This window comes from Sorex araneus, chromosome 1 (genome assembly GCF_027595985.1).
Source record: "Sorex araneus isolate mSorAra2 chromosome 1, mSorAra2.pri, whole genome shotgun sequence".
NCBI classification, from domain to species: Eukaryota; Metazoa; Chordata; class Mammalia; order Eulipotyphla; family Soricidae; genus Sorex; species Sorex araneus.
The window spans coordinates 76153759-76175995 of record NC_073302.1 but is presented as its reverse complement, the minus strand read 5'-3'; the positions used below and the strand labels follow the sequence as shown (position 1 = coordinate 76175995).

General features: G+C 40.2%; 1 protein-coding gene across 1 annotated transcript in view; it reads left to right on the top strand.

The window, feature by feature from the left end:
- The window catches only part of ABHD17B (abhydrolase domain containing 17B, depalmitoylase), a 56580-nt gene extending 44848 nt beyond the window's left edge, over positions 1-11732 (top strand). The window contains exons 2-4 of the mRNA XM_004600112.2: positions 3287-3756; positions 8333-8512; positions 10197-11732. Coding sequence (XP_004600169.1) covers positions 3290-3756; positions 8333-8512; positions 10197-10416 — 867 coding nt within the window. The 5' untranslated portion in view covers positions 3287-3289 and the 3' untranslated portion in view covers positions 10417-11732. The remainder of the gene's footprint in view (positions 1-3286; positions 3757-8332; positions 8513-10196) is intronic.
- Positions 11733-22237: the final 10505 nt, after the last annotated feature.

Genomic DNA, 22237 nt, shown 5'->3' with positions numbered 1-22237 from the left:
TTTTATGTGATTGTAAATGGGATTTTCCTTATTTCTTTTTTGTTTGTTTGTTATTTATTAGCCATGTACCAAAAAACAACAGATATGGGGGAGACAATTAGAATTAATATTGTATATGGCATCTAGTTATTATTTCTCTGACTCTTACTCAAACCATGCTAAAACTTTAACTTAATCTGGCTTCTTATTTGTTTTGAAGACTATAAAGGAATAACAGTAGAATAGCAAGTAATGGTGTTTCCCAATAGCCAAGAAACACTTTCCTGTTTTTCTCTTTCCTTACTCATTTCCTTACTCATGTCGCAGGAGCAATAGTAAGCGGGTAAGGCGTTTGCCTTGCACGTGGCTGACCTGGGTTTGATTCCTCTGCCCCTCTGGGAGAGCATGGCAAGCTACCGAGAGTATCTCGCCCGCATGGCAGAGCCTGGCAAGCTACCCGTGGCGTATTCGATATGCCAAAAACAGTAACAACAAGTCTCACAAAGGAGACGTTACTGGTGCCCGCTCAAGCGGATGGGTGTTTCCACAAAGAAATACTGCCCATGTTTCTTTGTGTTGCTTCTGCTTACTGAAGCTATGTAGACTAGATTTTAATTTGCTAATGTGTGTCTTGAGGTTGGGGGTTGTCTTAATCCTTTATTTCAAAATGCTGTTTAGTCACTCTCCCTAGGTGGTTCCATTTCTGGCATAATGATGCTTATTTTCCCTATCTTTGTATTTAGATTTGGGGGAGGATTTCAAGTGCCTCAGGAAGGTGTTTGTTTTGAGTATCTTCTTCCTGGAACTAAACAGTGTTCTGCTTCTGCTAAAAAGAGCTAGGAATCTGAAAGGACAAGACAAAAGAAAATGTTAGTAGAGCAAACAAGTATGAGCTGAATGCTTTTAAAATATTAATGAAAAAGGCATAGGAGAAGTATACTATTGCCATTATTCCTTAGCTTTTCATTGTATTCATTCTCACAACCAGGCTGAAAGGTAAATTCTTTAAAGCCCAAAGTCATGCAGTAAGCAAATAGTAGAGATTAGATTCTACCCTTATTCTCTCAAACTTGAATCTCCTTGTTCTAAACATTTAACAATCCTTTCTTGTTTGTTTGGGGACCACACCCAATTCTCCTCACTCCTGATGGTGCTAGCAATACCTATATGCACTTATGCTTACTGTGAGTTATTCAAGCCCTTAGGGAAATTTTGTTGTTGTTTGCTTGCTTGCTTTATTTTGTTTGGGTATCACACCCAGCTGTGCTCAGAATTACTTCTGGCTCAAGGATCATTCCTGGTGGTGTCGGTGAGCCCCACAGGTGGCTTATGTGAAGCAGGGAGGAGAAAGACGGTCACTTTCTCCCATCCATCTCTGCCACCCCAGAACCCAGGAGTACTGGGTTCTTGTCTCGCCTTGCAGAAAAGAATTTCAGGAGTAGACAGCGAAGTAAAACAGATTTTATTTGGAGGTTTTTGAAGGGGAGGAGGGAGGAAAACATGGGAGAGTTGAGTAAATGCACCCAAGAGAGAGTATGGGCTTTTCCAGGAGCAACGAGAGCCCCTGCACACAACCCAGTATTAGATATAAAAGTACACATCTCAAGAGGGGAGATGTGGGCAACACAGGTACTCGGGCACCACATGTGCTTGGCCACATAGACACAAGCAGCACATGGGCTCTGGCAGCATATGTGCCTCCTTCCTTTGTTCAAGGTAGCTTTTTTAGGGTTTTTCCAATCTGCCCCTTTGTGGGGCTTCTACCTAGGTAATAGTCCATTGCTAAGGGGTTTCCAACGTGGGGTAGGGTTGGGAGTGGTGATGTCTTCTTTTTTTTTTTTAATTTATTTTATTGAATCACCATGTGGAAAATTACAAAGTTCTCAGGCTTATGTCTCAGTTATACAATGCTCAAACACCCGTTCCTTCACCAGTGCCCATATTCCACCACCAAAAAAAAAAAAGTACACCTCCCACCCCCCCACCTACTACTCCCACCTGCATAACTGATAAAATTCACTTCATTTTCTCTTTACTTTGATTACATTCGTGATGTCTTTTAACATTCCTTTCCTGCCTTTTGTTTCTACTGGAACTTCTCTGGGAGGGGGTCCAGCCTTCTCTGGGTCTGTTGCTGGTCAGATTAAAAGGTTCTACAAGGTTTAATTTCACCAACATTTCTTAAGGGCTATTACTTCCCAGAAAATTTACTGTCACTGCCTTATGAGGGGGCCTTCCCTTTCTGCCTGCCTGCCTACATCACTGGCAGTCTCTGGGGACCGTATGAAGTGCTTGGAATGGAACCTGGGTCAGCCAAGGAAAAAAAAATTAAGGTTTTTCTAAGCATCTTGTTATTTTTTCCCCTTCCTATTGTTGATGGGCAGCAATAATTTAGCTATGGTGCTCAGATTGCTTAGTCCTTACCAGGGGTCATACATTTGGTTGCCATGAGTCAGAGAACAGACTTATTGTGGGTGTGGGGATCCCAAATGTCTGTGCCAACCGTGATGGAGCTCTGAGTTTGGGAGGTGATCTCGGGCCTCATGAGTTTGAACTCATGCCCTCCAAGATAAGCGCTCTATGAAGCTATCCCTCCGCCCCAACATTTAGGAAAATTTGTTTTTCTCCATAACAAACTTTATAACTTTTTTGTTATATATAAAACAATATTTATATATTGTTATATATATAAATAATTATATATATTGTGTTTATATAGCAATAATTATATACACATTGTGTTTTGCAGATTGCTTAGGCTACTGACACTATAGTTAAAATTATAGGTTTCTGAGACAAATAGTTTTCTGAGCACTTAGACCAGTGTAGCCTCGTTGTGTGGGACAATGAATAAATATAGTGTCCAGTCCTAGCACACTGCCATTGCGTCACTTTGCATCCATTGGACAGACAGGGTTGCTCCAAGAGCTAAATATTGAATCTTAGTTCTGGAAAATCCAGCATGATACCTGGATTTCATAAATGTTATGTAGTTATTTTATCATACTAAAAAGCTGGCTTTTCAGTGAAGTTGACTGAGAATTTTTCAATGTTATTGGTATAAATACTAAAGATATTTCATACCTCCTGTGCTGTTGTTTGTGAAGAAATGGCAACTATAGCCTGTTATGTTTTTGTTAAAAACTATGAGAGATAACCACTACTGTTTAAAGCAAGATGCCAAAATTGTGTTTGAGAGGACAATTAGAAGAATAGGCTCCAAATACTAGTATTTGTTTTAAGCTTTTATTGTATGAGAATGTAGACTGCTGATTAAAACATTTCCTATCTTCTTTTCTTTTTCCAGAAAATGAATAATCTTTCATTTAGTGAGCTATGTTGTCTCTTCTGCTGTCCACCTTGTCCAGGAAAAATTGCTTCAAAATTAGCATTTTTGCCGCCTGATCCAACTTACACGCTGATGTGTGATGAAAGTGGAAGCCGCTGGACTTTGCACCTCTCAGAAAGAGCAGACTGGCAGTACTCTTCCAGAGAGAAAGATGCTATTGAGTGTTTCATGACTAGAACCAATAAAGGCAACAGAATTGCCTGCATGTTTGTGCGTTGCTCACCCAATGCCAAATACACTTTACTCTTCTCACATGGAAATGCTGTGGATCTTGGTCAGATGAGCAGTTTTTATATAGGCTTGGGATCACGGATTAATTGTAACATATTCTCTTATGATTATTCTGGATATGGTGCAAGTTCTGGGAAGCCCACAGAGAAGAACCTCTATGCAGACATAGAAGCTGCTTGGCTTGCTCTCAGGACAAGGTAAATGATGGCTCTAAAGTATTTTTAACATGTGTGATGGTCTTCTCTGAGACTACAATAAGGCAATTTTGTGACACATCTTGAATAGACCAATTTTACCAGCATAATTATGAAAGTTAATTTTTTTAATAACAAAAGAAATTTTAAGGTAGTTTGCATTGCTGTGTCTCGGTATATATGATTTTTCTGAAAAATTTAAGCCACTAACAGTTGATTTTTTTCTATAAACTTCTTATTAGAATATAATGTAAAATCTTTACTCAAAGTCATTTCAAGAAAATGAGAGAAAATAGTGATAGCTATTTACTTGGTCGATAACAATGTAAGATAATTATAAATTATAAAAAAAACCTTATTTTTTTTGTTCTAATTCTTAGTCAGTATTTGCATTATTTCATGTAATTATCTCTTAGATGTTATTTAAGGATATCATATTTGAACTGGTTTTAAGAATATATTGTATAGGAGGAATTTTTACTTTTTATTCTGGATTAAAATTTAAAATTTGTAGTGATGATCTCAAATGGAAATAAGTAATGTTACAATAAATCATTAAATAAATTCTCATACTATATTACTTATTCTTTGATTATAACTTAATACTTTTTGGAGGAACTAGAAAGTGTATTAATCTGTTCTTGACACCAAGTATGTGTAAATACGGCAATTTTTGTAAATCAGGTTTTTTTCGGGTTTTTTTTTTTTTTCGTTTTTCTTTTTGGGTCACACCCGGCAATGCACAGGGGTTAGGGTACTCCTGGCTGTACACTCAGAAATTACTCCTGGCAGTGCTCAGGGAACCATATGGGATGCTGGGAATCAAACCTGGGTTGGCCGCATGCAAGGCAAATGCCCTACCCGCTGTGCTCTTGCTCCATCCCAGTGCATTTTTTCATTGTACAATATGATAAAACAAATCAGAATATAAACTTGATGTAAGTTAGTCCTCATATACATTGATAATTTACCTGACTTTTCAGTTACAGCCTTTAATTTAAAGACTCTTTAGTTTGCTAAGGAGAACCTGGTGGTTCTTTTTAGTATGTATATCCCTTTTTCTTTCTTTTTCTTCTCTTTGCCTCTTCTTTTTCAGTGCTGTTACGTGACCTGAACACATGCTTACTGGGGGTTGCACGACAGCCAGAACACCTGCACTCCCAGTTGCAGAACTCACTGAGGCGTCTCCTCTGTGGCAGGGCATGTATGTGCTTAGAGGACTCTTGCTGAGCCACAAAATGAACAGTTGTGGTGCCCTCATGGGGTCATTGTGCTCACACACATGCTCACCAGAGGTTGCACTTTCTGGCCAGGTGACTGGCACATCTTTGTAGTTGCTGTGCTTATAGGGGTCACATTCCTTTTCTGTCATGCTCATAAACATGGCCAGATTACCTGGCTCCTGGCATCCCAAGACCCCAGAACTTCTGAGGGTACATGTAGTGCATGTAGGACACTGGGGATTTGAACTGTTGGCCATATATTGCAAGAGTGGTGCTCTTATGCCCCCTGTGCATTTCCTTTGGGCTTGTAACCCTTTTTAGAACATGTTTTTTAGAACTGTTTACCAGTACTGTCCTTGGCAACTTTTATATAAAGGGGATTTTTAAAATCAGTTGAGTAGTAATATAAGGAGTTCACAGGTTAGAGGGAGTAGCATAATAATATAAAAATGACTTAAATTATAAACTTGAAAATTAACTTTAAGTTTGTGTCGGTAAGGTGCCAGAGGGATCAAACCCAGAGTCTCGCTCATATAAGGCCAATGATCTTATCTTTTAACCATATCCCTAGCCCTTGAATATCACTTTTAAGTGGCCAAAATCAAAATTGATCCAGATACCTTTTATCTTAGACCCCTGAGGACTCTATAAAATCAGAAACAAGTGTTCTTCAGTTAGCAGTTTAATGATTATTAACTCAGGAAAATTCATTTATGGAGAATGGTTTCTACCAAGCAGTACTCAGGGACTGGCTCGTTTGTGGAGATACTGGGCCAGACTATGTGGGCCTGACATTTCAGTACCTGGGGGCCATTGCAGTGCAGGGAATGGAACTTATATGCAAGGCATGAGCTCCAGCTGTTTGAACTATCGCTCTCCAGCCCCCAAAATTAATTTTTACAACAGACTGAGTTATATTTTACAGGCCATAATTCGTCCTTTTAAATCATACCTCAGTAGATAAGTGTAGTTTTTAAGGATGCTAAGTAAAAACTACATAGCTTTATTATTAATACTTCAAAGTATCACAGAAGGATGTTATTCAGAGAAAATTAGTATCCATTTCAGCATTGTGTCAGTGTAAAGCAGATCTCATCTAGTAAATGGCAAGCTTTTTTTTATCTTGTCAGTTTACCAATTTGAAGGAAACCTTCTAAGATAAGGCTTAGTCTTCATTAATTGATCTTTTAATAAAACACATTTGATGAGCAGTATTAAGATAAAAAGCTAGAACTGGAGTGATGGTACAGCAGGTAGGGTACTTCCTATCCACAGCCAATCTGGGTTCTATCCGCAGCATCCCATATGGTACCCCCAGCACCACCAGGAATATTCCTGAGTGCTGAGCCAGGAGTAACACCTAAGCATCACTGTGTGTGACCCCCTTACAAAAATCAGACTTTAATTTTCTTTTATGTTGAACCTTAAATATATTTGGAAGAGTTGTAAAAATTAGAACTAGCCCTGGATCACAATTTAACTTCTTCAATTCCACATGTTCAATGAAGAAATTAAACTACACTAACCCCAAGATCCTTTTGGTTTCAGTGTCCTATCCTCTCACAAAGTGTGTATAATCAGAATTCATGCTTTTCACTTCCTTAAAGTAAAAAAGTTAGGGCTTTAGCCTCTAGGGGGAAATAGTTCATTTTTATTTATGACCCCTTTTTTCTGGAAAATTGAATATCTCTAATAACCACAGTAGATCAGCACAAAGAGATTTTTTTTTTTTTTCTGGAGCCTCACCTGCCTGGGCTCAAGGCTTATTCCTGGCTCTGTGCTCAGGGATCACTCCTGGCAGTGAATCAGGATTGGCTGCACATAGAGCAAGCGACTTACCCACTGTCTATCTCTGCAGTTCCCAAAATAAGGGATTGATAATCACGTCACAACTGGCCACCAGAGTCCTTAAGCTCATTATTTTTGTGCTGTTACAGTAGGAAAAAGCATTGGGCCTAAGAATACCTGGATTCTATTTATAGGTTTGCCACTGAGTTTGAACATCTGTTCAGTAAGCAGCTGAACTAGATTAGATTGGTCTCTAAACTCCTTTCTGGTGCATACTAGAACTGTAATTCTCCTGTTGCTTTGAGTCTTCTTAGGCTAAGTTAGCAGCTGCGTCTGCCACTCTGGCGCCTTGCATTGGAGCCTTGCCATTGCTAGCTCTAGCCCAAAACCCATAGATAGTTAATACCAACAGTGCTTCTCTTCAGCTGACAGCAGCGTGCAGCCTCAGGAGGTGGACTGATGTAAACATTCTTTTTCCTAATGTCTTCATTCTATGAAGTACTTACAAATGGTGCATACTCTTAGCAAGAAAGAGATTCTCCTGAGGCTAAACAGTTAGCAGTAAAGGGAAACCCATCCTGACCATAACCAAATGCATGGACAGTGTGGGTTGGAAGAAGCTTGGGGACTGGTGGTCATGCCACTCTCTGGGTAGTTAGTATGGCCCTATGCCCTAACAAGGAAGGACAAGGTTTGGTTTTGCTCTTTCCTGGTACAGTTTTCTACTTTTAACCATAAAAAAATTTTGGCCCCTTTTCAGAAAACGAGAAACTGTTACTCAAATAACCTTTAGCAGTCCAAGGTTACTACTTCTGTCTCATTAACACCATTTTTGCACTAGTTTACAATTAGCACTTATACTTTAGAGAGTAATACGCTTGTAATATAGTATGCATCCACCGTTTAATGTAGTTAACATATTTTCATCTGGTGCCTTACAGTAAAAGCCATACTCTTGATACTAGCGTGAAGCCCATTCATAATCTACATAACCTAGAAGTGTTTGAGATTCTTACCTTTTCAGTTGTTCATTTCCATAGACAAAGGCAAATTTCAAGAAAAATAGTAATATCTCTTGGCTAAAATGATAAATGGGGATGGGATTGGTCTTTGGAGCCTTTCTGTGGCCCTGGTGGTGCTCAGGAATTATTCCCAGTTCTGTACTCTGGAGATCCTGTGGTGCAAGAGATCAAACCAGGACTCCCTGCCTGCAAAGCATATGTTCAGCCTGTTTGGGCCCCTGATACATACATTTTAATAAAACATTATCATCTTAAGCATAAGTCCATTAGAATATGATTAATATTTGTACCAACTTTCACCAGTGTGCTTTATTAAATTGTTTAATTGATTTCATAAATCCAAGATTGAAATGTCAATGTACCTTAATTATTTATCAAAAGATGAAATAAACAAAGAATGTACGTGCCGGTGATTAATTTTTAGAAATTGAAATTTTAAATATGACCTTTTGGCACCGTGTAATTCTAAGTCATGTGAAATGAGTGAACATTTCATTTGCCAGTCTAACTTTGTTTTGTTTCTTTTTAAACTCTTAAACTTTGTAGATATGGCATTCGTCCTGAAAATGTGATTATATATGGCCAAAGTATAGGGACAGTCCCATCTGTGGATCTTGCTGCTCGATATGAGAGCGCCGCTGTTATTCTTCATTCTCCTTTGACCTCAGGAATGCGAGTTGCTTTTCCTGATACCAAGAAGACGTACTGTTTTGATGCATTCCCAAAGTAAGTGTCAAATGCAAAATAAATCTAAGGAATTTTTAATAACTTCTTTTAATTATCTCAGTCATGAGCTATTGGGGAACCAAGGGATGGTCACCCCAGCAGTGTTCAGGACTTACTCCTGGCTCTGCATTCAGGGATCTTTCCTGGAGGAGCTCAGGGGACCATATGGAGTGCTTGGGATTGAACCCAGGTTAGCCATGCACAAGGCAAACACCCTATCCACCATACTATCTCTGTGGCCCCTCTCAGTCATAAGCTATTTTAAATATATCGCAAAAAAAAAATCTGTGAAGAGAATAATAGCATCAGTGAAGAGATTGAATGTTAGCCATAATAATCTGGTTGAAAAGTACCAAGGACCTCATAATACATGGTATTTGTGTTGGAGATGAGACATGTATTTGGGAAATAATAATTGACAACTAAGCATCAGATCGACTATGGGATGCTGATCAAAGAACTTACGTATAATTTATGATTGTCACTTGAGTTGCTGATGGATATTGCTGCAGTTCCATGGGATGCATATAGTTGGTAGTGGTTCATAGGGACAGGTAGAGGGAAAATTTTAAAGTGTGCATAAAAATGAGTAGATTAAATATAAGGATATCTAAGTTAGAAATTGTCTTAAATTAGTATAATTATTACTGCTGCAAAGTGTAAATATGTAGTATTAGACAAATTTGAAAGGCAACTGATCCAGTTCTCAAAATAATTTGTTAGTACCTACATACTCCTATCATTGTTGGGGAAAATTATTTATTTATTTTGGGAGGACGCCCAAAATATTCAGAAGACCCTAGCAATTCTCAGCTATCAGACCTGTGGTGCCTGTGATTATGCAGACAACACCCAGTAGTGCTGGGGGCATCCAGGATTTATTTCTTCGCCAGTTGACAATAAAAGCCTGACTGCCAACATTCTGGGGAAATGGTTTCAAAAGCCAGTGTGTATGTGTTTACTTGTTCACTATGCTGCCTCTGCCCTAAACTCTGTGTGGCAAGAACCTAGTCCAACAAACCCTCCAGTCCTGGGGTGACAGCTATTATCTGGCAACATAAAGAAGGGACAAATTCTTAGGGAGAAAGGGCATAACTTTCTTAAATGCCTTTTTGCTTGCTTGCTTGCTTGCTTGCTTGCTTGCATGCTTGCTTGCTTGCTTTTAAAATTTCAGTAAGGGGGTCAATCCCAGTCCCTCACCAGAGTGAGGAATGTGCTCTCATACTGGGCCTTAAAACTAGAGTGTATTTCATCAGCTGTCATATCATCTCCATATCAGCTCCTACCCTCTGGGATATTCTGTGTGTGAAGTGTGCTGTTTGTTTACTTTGCCTTCTATTCTCTTAAAATTGTGAAATTCTCCCATATTTTTTTCTCTCTTAACAAATTGACATTTACCTGCCTTCGGGTCCCCAAAACATATCAGAAAGGTGAAGTAGGGTGATGAGTTGTTGCTTCACAAAGAAAGTCCATGAAGTATATATCTTTAGATCATCTTAAAGCAGGGAATATTAAGAATTGTAACTTTTTTTGCATTTTAACATCCAGGAGACACTTATCCCCTCAGAATTGACTCACAGACAATTATTTCAGTGAGTGGCCAGATACAGCACAAGGAAATTTGTTAGGTGTTCCTTTGCAGAGTTAATTTATTGATTTCCCCCCCTTTTCTTTTTCCCTACAGTATTGACAAAATCTCTAAGATAACCTCTCCAGTATTAATAATTCATGGGACTGAAGATGAAGTCATTGACTTTTCACATGGCCTCGCATTATTTGAGCGGTGCCAAAGACCTGTGGAACCCCTATGGGTTGAAGGGGCAGGTCACAATGATGTGGAACTTTATGGACAATACCTTGAAAGGTTGAAACAGTTTGTGTCACAGGAACTGGTAAATTTGTAAAATAGTCTGTAAATTTGCATACTGGGTTTATTTTGTTCTTGCTGAACTGCACTCTGGTAAAGAGTATGAAACCTGAAGGTTTTGTTTGCAAATCATGTCAGTTGCCTTCATAAATGTACAGGTAATGATTTGTTAACAGACTTAATGAAGGTTTTAATTACCAGAAATAGAAACTGGAAGTAACAGTATCATGCAGTCAAGCTGTATAATTTATATTTTTTCTGTGAATTTTTTTTTAACATCAAGATGAGTACTGTATAAAATTTTAATTATAAAATCAAATGCTGTAAAAGTATTGCCAAATGCTTTTGCATATCAGAAACAAATTTATAAATATTTTTAAAACATCTCAATGTACTAAATCTTATCCTGGTATTCAGATGTAATATTCTTTCAAGAAAATGCTGTATATCTAAAATAATTCAAGTACTCATAATAAAATAATCTGTATAAAACAGTTGAGTTCACTAGAGATGACCTAAGCCCTGTTGTATAGGGATCGAGGTTTAAACGGTTATTTTATTGTAAAATACATTGAATTTTCTGTATTCCCTGACTACCGTACATTTTATCCCTTTAAAAAAAAATGATGTAAAGTCTTAATTTTTATGCCATCTGTTAATTTACCATCTAGTTACCTTGTAAATGAAAAGTCATGATAGCAGTGAATTTTAACTAGTTTTAATTTATAAGTTTGGTACTATAAGGCAACTTCTTAAATTTTTTATTTTAGTTAAATGGAATTTAGAGCTTCAAGAATGATTTTGTATGTGATGTTTTAAATTTTGACTAATCTTATAGAATGGCAGTACTCTTCATTATAAGATAACTTGAAAGTTCCATTAGATGTTCTTCAAGACCACAAACAGACTAGCTATTTTGTCCCTTTTCATGTTGGCTATTTTTAAAAATAGAATCATTTGTTTGGGATTATTATCAGAGAATTTCATGGATTCACTCCTGTATGCAGGAGCTAAGAAAACACTTAATAATTCATAACTTTTATATTAACCAATGTAGTAAAAAAAATAAAGCTCACACAAAAATTAAGTTGCCTTTCCTTGAATGAATCCTGCTTGAATAAAACAATGAAAGAAAAAATTAACGGTATGTAGTCTAATTTGTAAATGAATGAATATTGAAATAATATACACTGTGGATATATTTTAAGGCCTTATGTAGTTTTAATTGTTCTGCTTGTTCTGTGGTTATGTCTTAAGATTATAGTATATGATTCTCTTCAAAGTATATCAAGTATTGTGAATGCTTTGGTTCAGATGTGTCAAATTAACAGTAAAACAAAAAAATACCACTCAGCTGTGCCTATTTGCCTTTTTCCATGCTCCTGACTCCGTACTATAAAGAATGGGGGGGGGGGGGGAAATAACTATATTTTGTAAATTGCAGTTCTATAGTTTTCTAAACTGTACCACATTTCATTCATGGAGATTTTTTTCTTTTCACAATTGTCTTTGAATTCCATCAATGCCATTATTTCTTTGTAAACGTACAACCCAGAATTTACTAGGTATTTTCATTGATTATCTGCGAAAATTGCAGTGTGTATCATACTGATCTAGCACTCATTCATTTAACAAATATGTATCCAGTATCTAGATCATGCAAAACCCTGTGCCAGATAAACATAGACGGAAACCATGTCTTCATTAACTTCACAGTCTATCTGAGGAGACATACACCTTATTATGTAAGTATTACTGTTTGGACCAAGATTTGAAGGGTATTATTACAGCAGGTTAAAGATACTCTTGGAAGGGGTTCCATGAGAAGAAAGTCGGTGAGTCCCTTAAGGAAATAGTATTTGAGCTAAACTTTTGAAAATCTTTTTGTGGGTTTTTCTGCATTTTTTCTGTTTTGCTTTGGGGTTTTTTGGTGTGTATGTGTGTTTTTTTTTTGTTTTATTTTTTATCCCCTTGCAGGGGGGGGGGGTGGGGGGGGCGGGGAGCAGGTTGGTAGCAAGGGTTTGGGCCATATCCTGTGTTGCTCAGGGGTCAAGACTGAGTATCTGAAGGAGTGCAGTGTATCTGGACCAAGTTGCCTACATATAAAGCATGCACTAGTTTGTTGAACCTGAGTTTTAAATGTGAAGAAATGACTCAACTTGGGTTACCCAAGGGAAACATTCCTGGCTCTGAGGGTACCAATATGTGGAAACTTAGGGAAGGTTGGACATTTGAAACAGAAGATCAGGCCAGAAGTTGAAAGGAAAGGAGGCCATAGGGTGAGTGAGACTGGCAACATGGTTTGGGACACAGCCATGGATCCTGGTCCTTACTCTATAAACATGGAAATATATCTGGAAATGTTAGCCTGCGAGGAATAATGTGTGCTGACAACTATTTAAAATTAATGTCTTAGAGTGCTAAAAATCATGGGGAAATGATCTCATTATACAAAGTTCTGGTCAAACCACATCTGCAACATTAATTTACTTTCAGAATACTATGAAAGGAAATCCACAAAGTAAAGCAAAGTCTAGAGGGACTACTAAGTTGGATGATTTCCATTTACTGATACCTGTCTTCAGTATTTAAGTGTCATTTATACTTGACTCTTGTCTCTCAAAGGAAAACTAGGAAGTTGGAACTTTACAACTAGGAAGTTGTAAAAAGACAGTGTTCAGTGTTTTAAAAAAAGAACTATTGGGAATTTGTTGATCAAAGAAGCATTGTCCTTAGCACTGTTGTCCTGTTGTTCGTCAATTTGCTCAAGCGGGCACCAGTAACATCTCCATTATGAGACTTGTTACTGTTTTTGGCATATTGAATACGCCACGGGTAGCTTGCCAGGCTCTGCTGTGCATGCCAAGGAATGATAATTATATTTTTCACAAATGCTACTGAAAAACATTCAGATTTAAATGAGAAGTTGAACTCTGTTCACGCTATATAAGGGCCCTTTAAGATCTTGTACAACTCTTCCTCAATTTGGGACTGCACTTCTATAATAAAAATGCTGACTGGAAGCCATCTAAAAGGATACATGTTTCTTCTAAATGCAAACATTCTCATATTCTTACTTAGATCATTGTGAAGTTGAATAATAGGGTTGAGAATTGTTTTAATATGTCATTCAGATTTTATCTACTAGATCAGAGCACCACTTGTCCTGTGGCATCTAGAAGAGTGACGTAGAATTAGGGCCAGGGAGATGGGTGAGGTAGGGGCATGCCCTGCATGTGCAGGGCCCAAGATCCATCTCCAGCAGCACATGCCCTCAGCCCTAGATTGTCACTGAACTGAGCCTATTATCAGCTTAAGTAGCCCCCACTCCAGCACTGTGGGTTGTGGTCCCAACACATAACTTTGCTGATCTGGTTAACCTTTATGCTTTTCCAATGTTAACTTAATTTACCAGTTTCATATAGCTCTTAAGAATATATAAGTGCATTTTGCTTGGTGACTTTTATATTATTTGCCATAAGAAAGCTTAATTATAAAAGAAAGCAAAGCTGGAGTGGGGCCAGGGAGACAGGTCAAAGATCTGAAGCACATGCTTTGCATGTGTATGATTGCCCAAAGAAAGCTTAATAAATAATGTTTGATTTTAAATAGTGTATTTTTTTTGGTTTTTTTATTTTTTTAATTTTTGTTTTTTTATTAGTGAATCACCATGAGAAAAAGTTACAGACTTACAAGTTTTCATGCTTACATTTCAGCCATACAATGATCGAGAGTACCCATCCCTCTACCAGTGCCCATTTTCCACCACCAATCGTCCCAGCATCCCTCCCCCACCCCCACCCTGTTCCCTTCACTCCACCCTGCCTCTGTGGCAGGACATTCCCTTTTGCTGTCTCTCTCTCTTTTTGGGTGTTGTGGTTTGCTACAGAGGTATTAAGTAGGCATCATGTTCGGTCTATAGTCTATTTTCAGCCCATATCTCCCATCCCTAGTGGGCCTGCCTAGCACCCTTTGCTTGGTGATCCCTTTTCTAGCAGAGCTGCTTTTTCACCTAGCATGTGAGGTCGGCTTCCAAGCTGTGGAGTAATCCTCCTGGTACTTATCTCTACTATTCTTGGGTGTTAGTCTCCCATTCTGTTACTTTATATTCTAAATAGTGTATTTTGACATCATAAAATTGTCATTCTTTTTGCACCTAGACAGTCTATTTAACAAAAAGTTAACTTTTTAAGAATGATTATGGAAACTCAGATAAACTAATACATTTTTCACATACACCCTAATCCCTTTATTTATTTATTTTTTCATTGATTTACAAGGCTGTTGATAATAGTTTCAGGCATTCACTATTCCAATTCCAAGCCCACCACCATGTCAGTTTTCTAGTGACTCAAGATTAGACCCTAATCCCTGTATTTTATTTTTGAGATCTGGAGGAGCACTTGTGCCCACAGCTGGCTGGTGAAAACAAGACAAGACAAAACATGGACCAGAGAGATAAGCAGATAGGGCACTTGATTTGCATACAACCAACCTCAGTTCAATTTCCGGCACCAGATATGGTGCCCTGGGAACTGCCAGGAATGGTTCCTGAGCGCAGAGCCAGGAGTAATCCTTGAGTATAGCCAGTCATGGCCCCAAAACAAAACCAAAAAATATATATTTACTTCTTAAGGCAGTGCTCAGATTATCTTTTCTCTGCCCGTTCAAAGGCTACTGATGTTTTAGAAAATTAGGACCTCAGCTTTCTAATTGAGGTCCCATTATTAGAAACTGCTAGAGCCTAAAGCCACGCACTTAGTGCTTGTTCCACATAAGCACCGAGTAGTCCTCCCTATAAACAAACTCTTCTTGAACCGTGGGGCAGGGAGTTAGCAAAAAGGCCTGGAGCACATGGTGTGCATGTGGAAGCCCAGGTTCCATCCCTGGCACTGCATGATCTCTGGTACAACGCCAGGAACAATTTCCAAGCTCCAAACTAGAAGTAGCCCTTACCACTACCAAGATGACCGCCCCACAACCAAACTCAAAACAAAAATTGCAATCTTCTCTCAGATTTTAGGACCTTATCAATCTTCCAAAATCAGTCCCTTTTTTTTTCTCTCATTGGAATTCTGATTGTTCATTGGCTTCCGCTTTTATTTATTAATTTGTTTGGAAGGGGGTTGGGTCATAGCAGGCAGTGCTTGAGGGCTCCTCTTGGCTCTGTGCTTGAGGGTATCCTGGTGGTGCTCAGGGTATCACACGGAACTGGGGTTGGCTGTGTGCAAGGCAAGCATATATGTACAATCTCTCTTCCCCTTCCATCTTTAATTTAGTTACTGAATTCTTTGAAACAAAGATACATATGGATGTTCCCAAAGATCAGTCCATCAGCGGCATAAAGCCTTGCTAGATAACTAAGTCCAAAGTAGAGAAAGACAAGATAGGTGATTTTTCAATAGGGTACTTTCCAGGGATAAATTTTCAACCAATCACCTGGAACTTCCATTTTCACTCTTGCATCTCCAGGGAACAATTCAGCAGAGCGAATCTGGTAGTACACAAAGTACAAATCTTGTAGCTTTGGGTCCTGGGAAGCCCCAAGTGGTGCAAATTCCTAGAAGGCACTCAAAGGGCCTTGTTTGTGTGTCTGCTACAGGTAGAGACTCTCAAGAACACAATTAACCTTTGGTAAAGGAGCCAAAAGTATGAAAGCAAGGGAAACCATTAACGCAGGCCCATTTCTATGCACAAAGTCAAATCAAAATGGATTAAAGACCTTGATCACAGACCTGAATCCATAAATAACATTGAGGAAAAGTAGGCAGAACTTTCCAAGGCCTCTTTAAAGATGGAGCAACACTGACCAAGCAAGTGCTTGGTACAGTTTATGTACACATTGGAATATTACTTGGCTATAAGAAGAGACAAATCATTTAATTTGATGCTGGATGCAGCTGGAGGCTTTCATGCTAAATGAAGTCAGCTAGAAGAGGGGCAAATAGGGAATGATCCCCCTCATATGGGATTCATAAAGAAACATAATAAAGAGAACCAGAGAACTGATTTCCAGAAATGAGCTGCCAAATGGTTGGGGTGGTGTGCCACGGAGTGGGGGCAGGGAAGGAGTGGACCTGAGACTACAGTGGAGGGAAGAAGCTGCTCTGGTGAAGATTGTGGTGTTGGATGGTTGTACATATGAAAGTCTGTCATGAACAGTATTGTAAGTCAGGGAGGGAGTGAAGGAAAGGAAGGAAGGAGGGAGGGAGGGAATCAATCTTGCCTTTGGCCATTTGTTGCTCCCTTACTATGCTTTTTAAAAATTTTTTCACAGTTATAAAGTTGTTCATGATTGAGTTTCAGTCATACAAGGTTCTAATACTCATTCCTTCATCAGTGTACATTTCCTACCACCAGTGTCCCCAGTTTCCCTCCTGCCACCCAACCTCTACCTGCATCTATGACAGGCACATTTCTCTTTCTCCTTCCCTCCCCCTTTCTCTCGATCTCCCTCCCTCCCCACCTCTCTCACCCCTCTCCCCTACCTGCTTCTATGACAGACACATTCCTCTCCCTCCCTCCTTCCCTCTCTACCCCCTTTCTTTCCCCTCTCCCCCACCAGCTCTATGACAGACACATTTATTTCTCTCCCTCCCTCTCTCTTCCTCCCTCCCTCTCTCTCTCTCACTCTCTCTCCCCTCCCTTTTCCCCTCCCCTGTGTGTGTCTGTCTCTGTCTCTCCTCTTGAAAAGAACTTTTTAAATTCTAATAAACACATTATAAAACTAGGATTTATAGGATAAATTAAAATGAAAAACATGGCTGCATGAGGTGCTGGTCGTTGCTTAGTGATCGGTTCTGGGAGTGGATAGAGAAGCCATAACTTGGAGCATTCACTGATACCTATAGTATTCCTGTTGTCAATTTTTAGCTCCCAACAGTTTTAAAGTGCCTGGCAAGATTCCTGAAAATCTTGCCTGATTCCTGAAATCTTCCAAGATTCCTGAAAATACTGACAATTGCCTCTCACAGGCCCATATGAACTGGCACAGGCTGACTCCAGCACACTGCATGTGAAATACTTGGTATATGGTAAACACTCAATTAATATTGGTTGCCCTCTCTTGTTACAATGGGGGTAGAGTACCAGGTGAATCTAGTGACAGCCTATCAAACAGGTAGCCAATCAAAACAGATAATAGGACGTCTGGGGACAGGAGATGGCAGCAGATAGGAGCCCCCAGCACCTCTGCATGCATGCCGTGTGTGTGTGTGTGTGTGTGTGCAGACTCTTTCCTCTCTCCCTCTTCTCCTCTCCCCCTCTCCCCCTTTCCTCTCCTTCTTGCCCTTTCGCCCTCTCTTCATGCCCAGGCCAGCTACAGCATCCAATAAGACTTGCGCTTCCAAGCAGGTGTCTGACAACAGGCCGACCCATAGGCCTACACAGGGGCAGAATACAGGCAAGACTCAAGCCCGGGAAAGTTCAGATTTAAGCAGGTCATGGATACCCAAGCAGAGACAGATGCCTAGCACCAGAGTCACTCACATGTATGTGACAATGGTTGGAGACTAAGGAAAAATAGAATAAGACTTCGGGGAATAGTTGGGGAGCAGTCTGGGAAAGGCCCACGGACACGATTTAGACCAGGAAAGTGTGCATGGAACAGAGATGACATGGGCCTGGGACCTGGCCATTGTTCACTGGAGGTGAGTAGTTGGGAATGGACTGAAACCTCATATACAGTCTGGTGCAATGCCAGCCAAAGAACTTTGTGACCTGCCTCAGAGATGAGATAGCCTTGTGTAAAGCAGATGAAATGGGGCAAAATTAAAGCCTGTGGAGATTATAAAGCAGAAGAGCAAAGGTGATTACAGATTTAAATCATAACTGTTTTTCTCACATGAACAACTCTATGTCACATACTCCAGAGTCAGAAGAAATACTGTGAGGGCCAGAGCGATAGTACAGTGGGTAGGGTGCTTGCCTTCCACGCGACTGAACCCGGATCAATCCCGGCATCCCATATGGTCTCCTGAGCACGCTAAGAGTGATTTCTGAGCACAGACCCAGAAGTAACCCCTGAGCACTGCCAGGTGTGGCTCAAAAAACAAAACAATAAGAAATTACACTGGGGGTGGGGAAGGCACAATGAGAGAGCATGGGGGTTCAGGGACTTGCGTTGTACACAGATGATCCCAGTTCAATCTCCAGTCTCACATATGTTCCCCCTGAACGCTTCCAAGAAAGATCCCTGAGCACTGTCGGGTGGGGCTCCACCCCCACCGCCACCACCCCTAAATCAAAAGCATGTGCTCTACCCTGAGTATCCTGGGTACTACTGTCTCCTAAAGATGCTTCTAGACAATTACAGACAGTAGAGCTACCTCAGGGCCCAAGAGGTAATCCAACAGGCTGAGCTCAGGCTTTTGCAGGAAGCCCAGGTTTGATCCTCAGCAGAGCCAGTAGCCCAGAGTACAAGGCCAGGAGTCCCCCCACACTCAGTAAGCTACCCTATTTAGTTTTTAGATTTTTTTTTTTGGTGAAAAAAATTTTTTATTTAGTCACTGAAATTACAAAGTCATTCACGATTGGATTTCAGGCATACAATATTTCCACACCAATCCCTTCTCCAGTATCCACTTCTGTCCATCAGAGCTACTCATCCCCCTGCCTTCCACCAACCAGTCTGCCTCTATAGAGGCACTTTTGAAAAAAAATAAGTAAGTTTCTGCATTATGCTTTACAGTAAGTACCATTACTGATTTTTTCGCAGTATAGAATAGTGTAGGGGGACAAGCTGCAGAGAAAAAGAACCCAGAAATTTCTCAACAGAGTCCTCTGGGTTCCTTGTTGTGGATGACAGAGGTGAAATCCAGATAGACCAGTCAACGAACAAAGGCTAAGGATTTCTCACACGTAATTTGAGGTACATTTGAATTTAGTTTAGTCATACCAGAAAGACTTTTACACATTTGGGGCCTCCAAAGGAGGTCTGAGAAAGGACGCCTTCAGAGCCAGATGACACTGGCCCTAGAAAAGAGGCACTAGATGGAGTGTAACAAAACTACAAACTACATTGCAGATATGTCTGAAAATAAATTGCCCACAGAAACAAGCTTGAACATTGTGAAGGAACAGCATAAACCTCCACACACAAAACTAACCAAGTTTGGCCTTGACCAAAAATAACTCAATATACAAAAATTAGCTAGATGTGCAAGAAAACAGTAAATTCTGGCCTATAGGTAAAAAGTCAGACTAATGATAAAAACCTCACACCACATAGAATCACTGAGGCATGTAAACAATTACCATGATAATGTTCAAGAAACATAAGAGGAAATTAAAGAAAAAGAAAAATTCAGACTCTAAAGATGAGCTGGAAGATAAGTGAAGCAATAGAGCACGTGTCTGCCCTGCATAAGGCCCTGCGTTTGATCCACAGCACCATGTGGTCCTCCAAGCACAGCTGGTTGTCCACCTGGTGCTTCCTAGTGTCAGTGAACCTGAGCACCAAACTATCCATATGGTTGTGCCAAGCACAGCTGAGAGAGGCCCTAGACCCCCCCCCCCAGAGGTCTTCTGGGTCTGACCCTTATTTAAATCAAGCAGCTATACCACTGAGGGGGACTTGGAGTAAAAAGGGTGTCACGGGGGAGGGTGTGGTGTTGGAATGTTGTGTGCATGAAACCCTGTATTAACAGTATTGTAGGTCTAGGTTTCTCAAAATTGACAACATTAAAAGATGATGGGGGTTGGAGAGACTACAGGAATAGGCACTTGCTCTTCATGCGATCAGCCCTAGCTCAGTCCTCAGCACTGCGTGTGGTAACCCAGGCACCTCCAGGAGTGGCTCCTGATCACCGAGCCAGGAATAAGCCCTGAGTGCTGCTGGCTGTGGCCTCAAGTCCCCAAGGAACGATAATAAGAATCAGAAAAATAAACAAGAGCAGGAAACTGGGTAAAGAAACTTTTACATACTGGAATTAATGAACTATTAATTATTTAATAAAATACTTAGTACCTGGTTATAAGAAAAGCTGAAATCCTAGTTTGCTGCTAAGTGGATGGATCTGGAGAGCATCATGCTGAATGAAGTTAGTCTGAAGGAGAGGGACAGACTCAGAATAATCTCTCATACATGGGACATAAAGAAACATAGGAGGGGAAGAGCAAATGGCCAAAGAGAATGGAACCCGAGAACTCGTCCGCAGAACTGAGCTTACCATATGGAGGAGAGTGGGAGGGGACCCTGACACAGTGGTGATGGGAGACTGACACTGGGACAGGGTGTGGTGTTGGAACATTGCATAAAACCCTACCCTAAACAGTACTGTAAATCAAGTTTTCTCAAATAAAATTTTAAGAATAAAATGGGAAATGTATATATATTTTTTGAGCCTAGAGCCTGGATTCCACAGGACGTCAAAAGAACACGTGGCCGCCCACCTACAAGATGGTCAGACTTCTTCATCAAGACCCTGAACGAGCCAAAAGGCACATGAAAAAGTGCTCTACATCACTAATCATCAGGGAGATGCAGATCAAAACAACCATGAGATACCACCTCACACCACAGAGACTGGCCCACATCCAAAAGAACAAAAGCAACCACTGTTGGAGAGGATGTGGGGAGAAAGGGACCCTTCTACACTGCTGGTGGGAATGCCGACTGGTTCAGCCCTTCTGGAAAACAATATGGACGCTTCTCAGAAAATTAGAAATTGAGCTCCCATTTGACCCAGCAATACCACTGCTGGGAATATACCCTGGAGAAGCAAAAAAGTATAGTCGAAATGACATCTGCACTTATATGTTCATCGCAGCACTGTTTACAATAGCCAGAATCTGGGAAAAAAAACGAGTGCCCGAGAACAGATGACTGGTTAAAGAAACTTTGGTACATCTATACAATGGAATACTGTGCAGCCATTAGAAAAAAATGAAGTCATGAACTTTGCATATAAGTGGATCAACATGGAAAGTATCATGCTAAGTGAAATGAGTCAGAAAGAGACAGACAGACATAGAAAGATTGCACTCATCTGTGGAATATAAAATAACAGAATAGGAGACTAATATCCAAGAATAGTAAATAAGTACCAGTAGGTTGGCTCCATGGCTTGGAAGCTGGTCTCACATGCTGGGGAAAAAGGCAGCTCAGATAGAGAAGGGAACACCAAGTAAAATGTGGCTGGAGATCCTGCCCGGGAAGGGAGATGTTTGCTGAAAGTAGACTAGAGACTGAACATAATGGCAACTCAATACCCTATTGCAAACCACAAACCCAATTGGAGAGAGAGAAATCAAAAGGGAGTACCCTGCCACAGAGGCAGGGTGGGGTGGGGGAGAGATGGGATTGGGGGGGGAAGGATACTGGGTTTATTGGTGATGGAGAACGGGCACTGGTGGAGGGATGTGCTTGTGAACATTGTATGAGGGGGAAAAAAAAAGACCCTGAACGAACGGTTTGAGGCTCTTTGTATGCCTGGAGTGAGCAGATGCCATCGGTCTCCGCTAGCACATGACAGGGATGAATGGAGACGCTACTGGTGCCCGCTTGAGCAATTCGATAAACAACAGGATGACAAGTGATACAAAGGATATATTTTTTCTTTATTGAGGTACCATGATTTGGAAAGTTATCCATGATTGAGTTTCAGACATACAATGTTCCAACACCAGTCCCTTCACCAATGTCCGCTTCTCTCCACCAATGCCCCAGTTTCCTTCCTGCCCCTCAACCTGCCTCAATGGCAGGCACTTTCTTTTTTCCTTTTAGGCACTGTGGTTTTACAATACAGTTACTGATAGGGTCTCATGCATATTATTAGAAACAATTTTTTATGAGAAATTAAAAATAAATTGTGCAAATGATTAAGCCTCCTGATTCCACTTTTCTATCCTGTTTATTT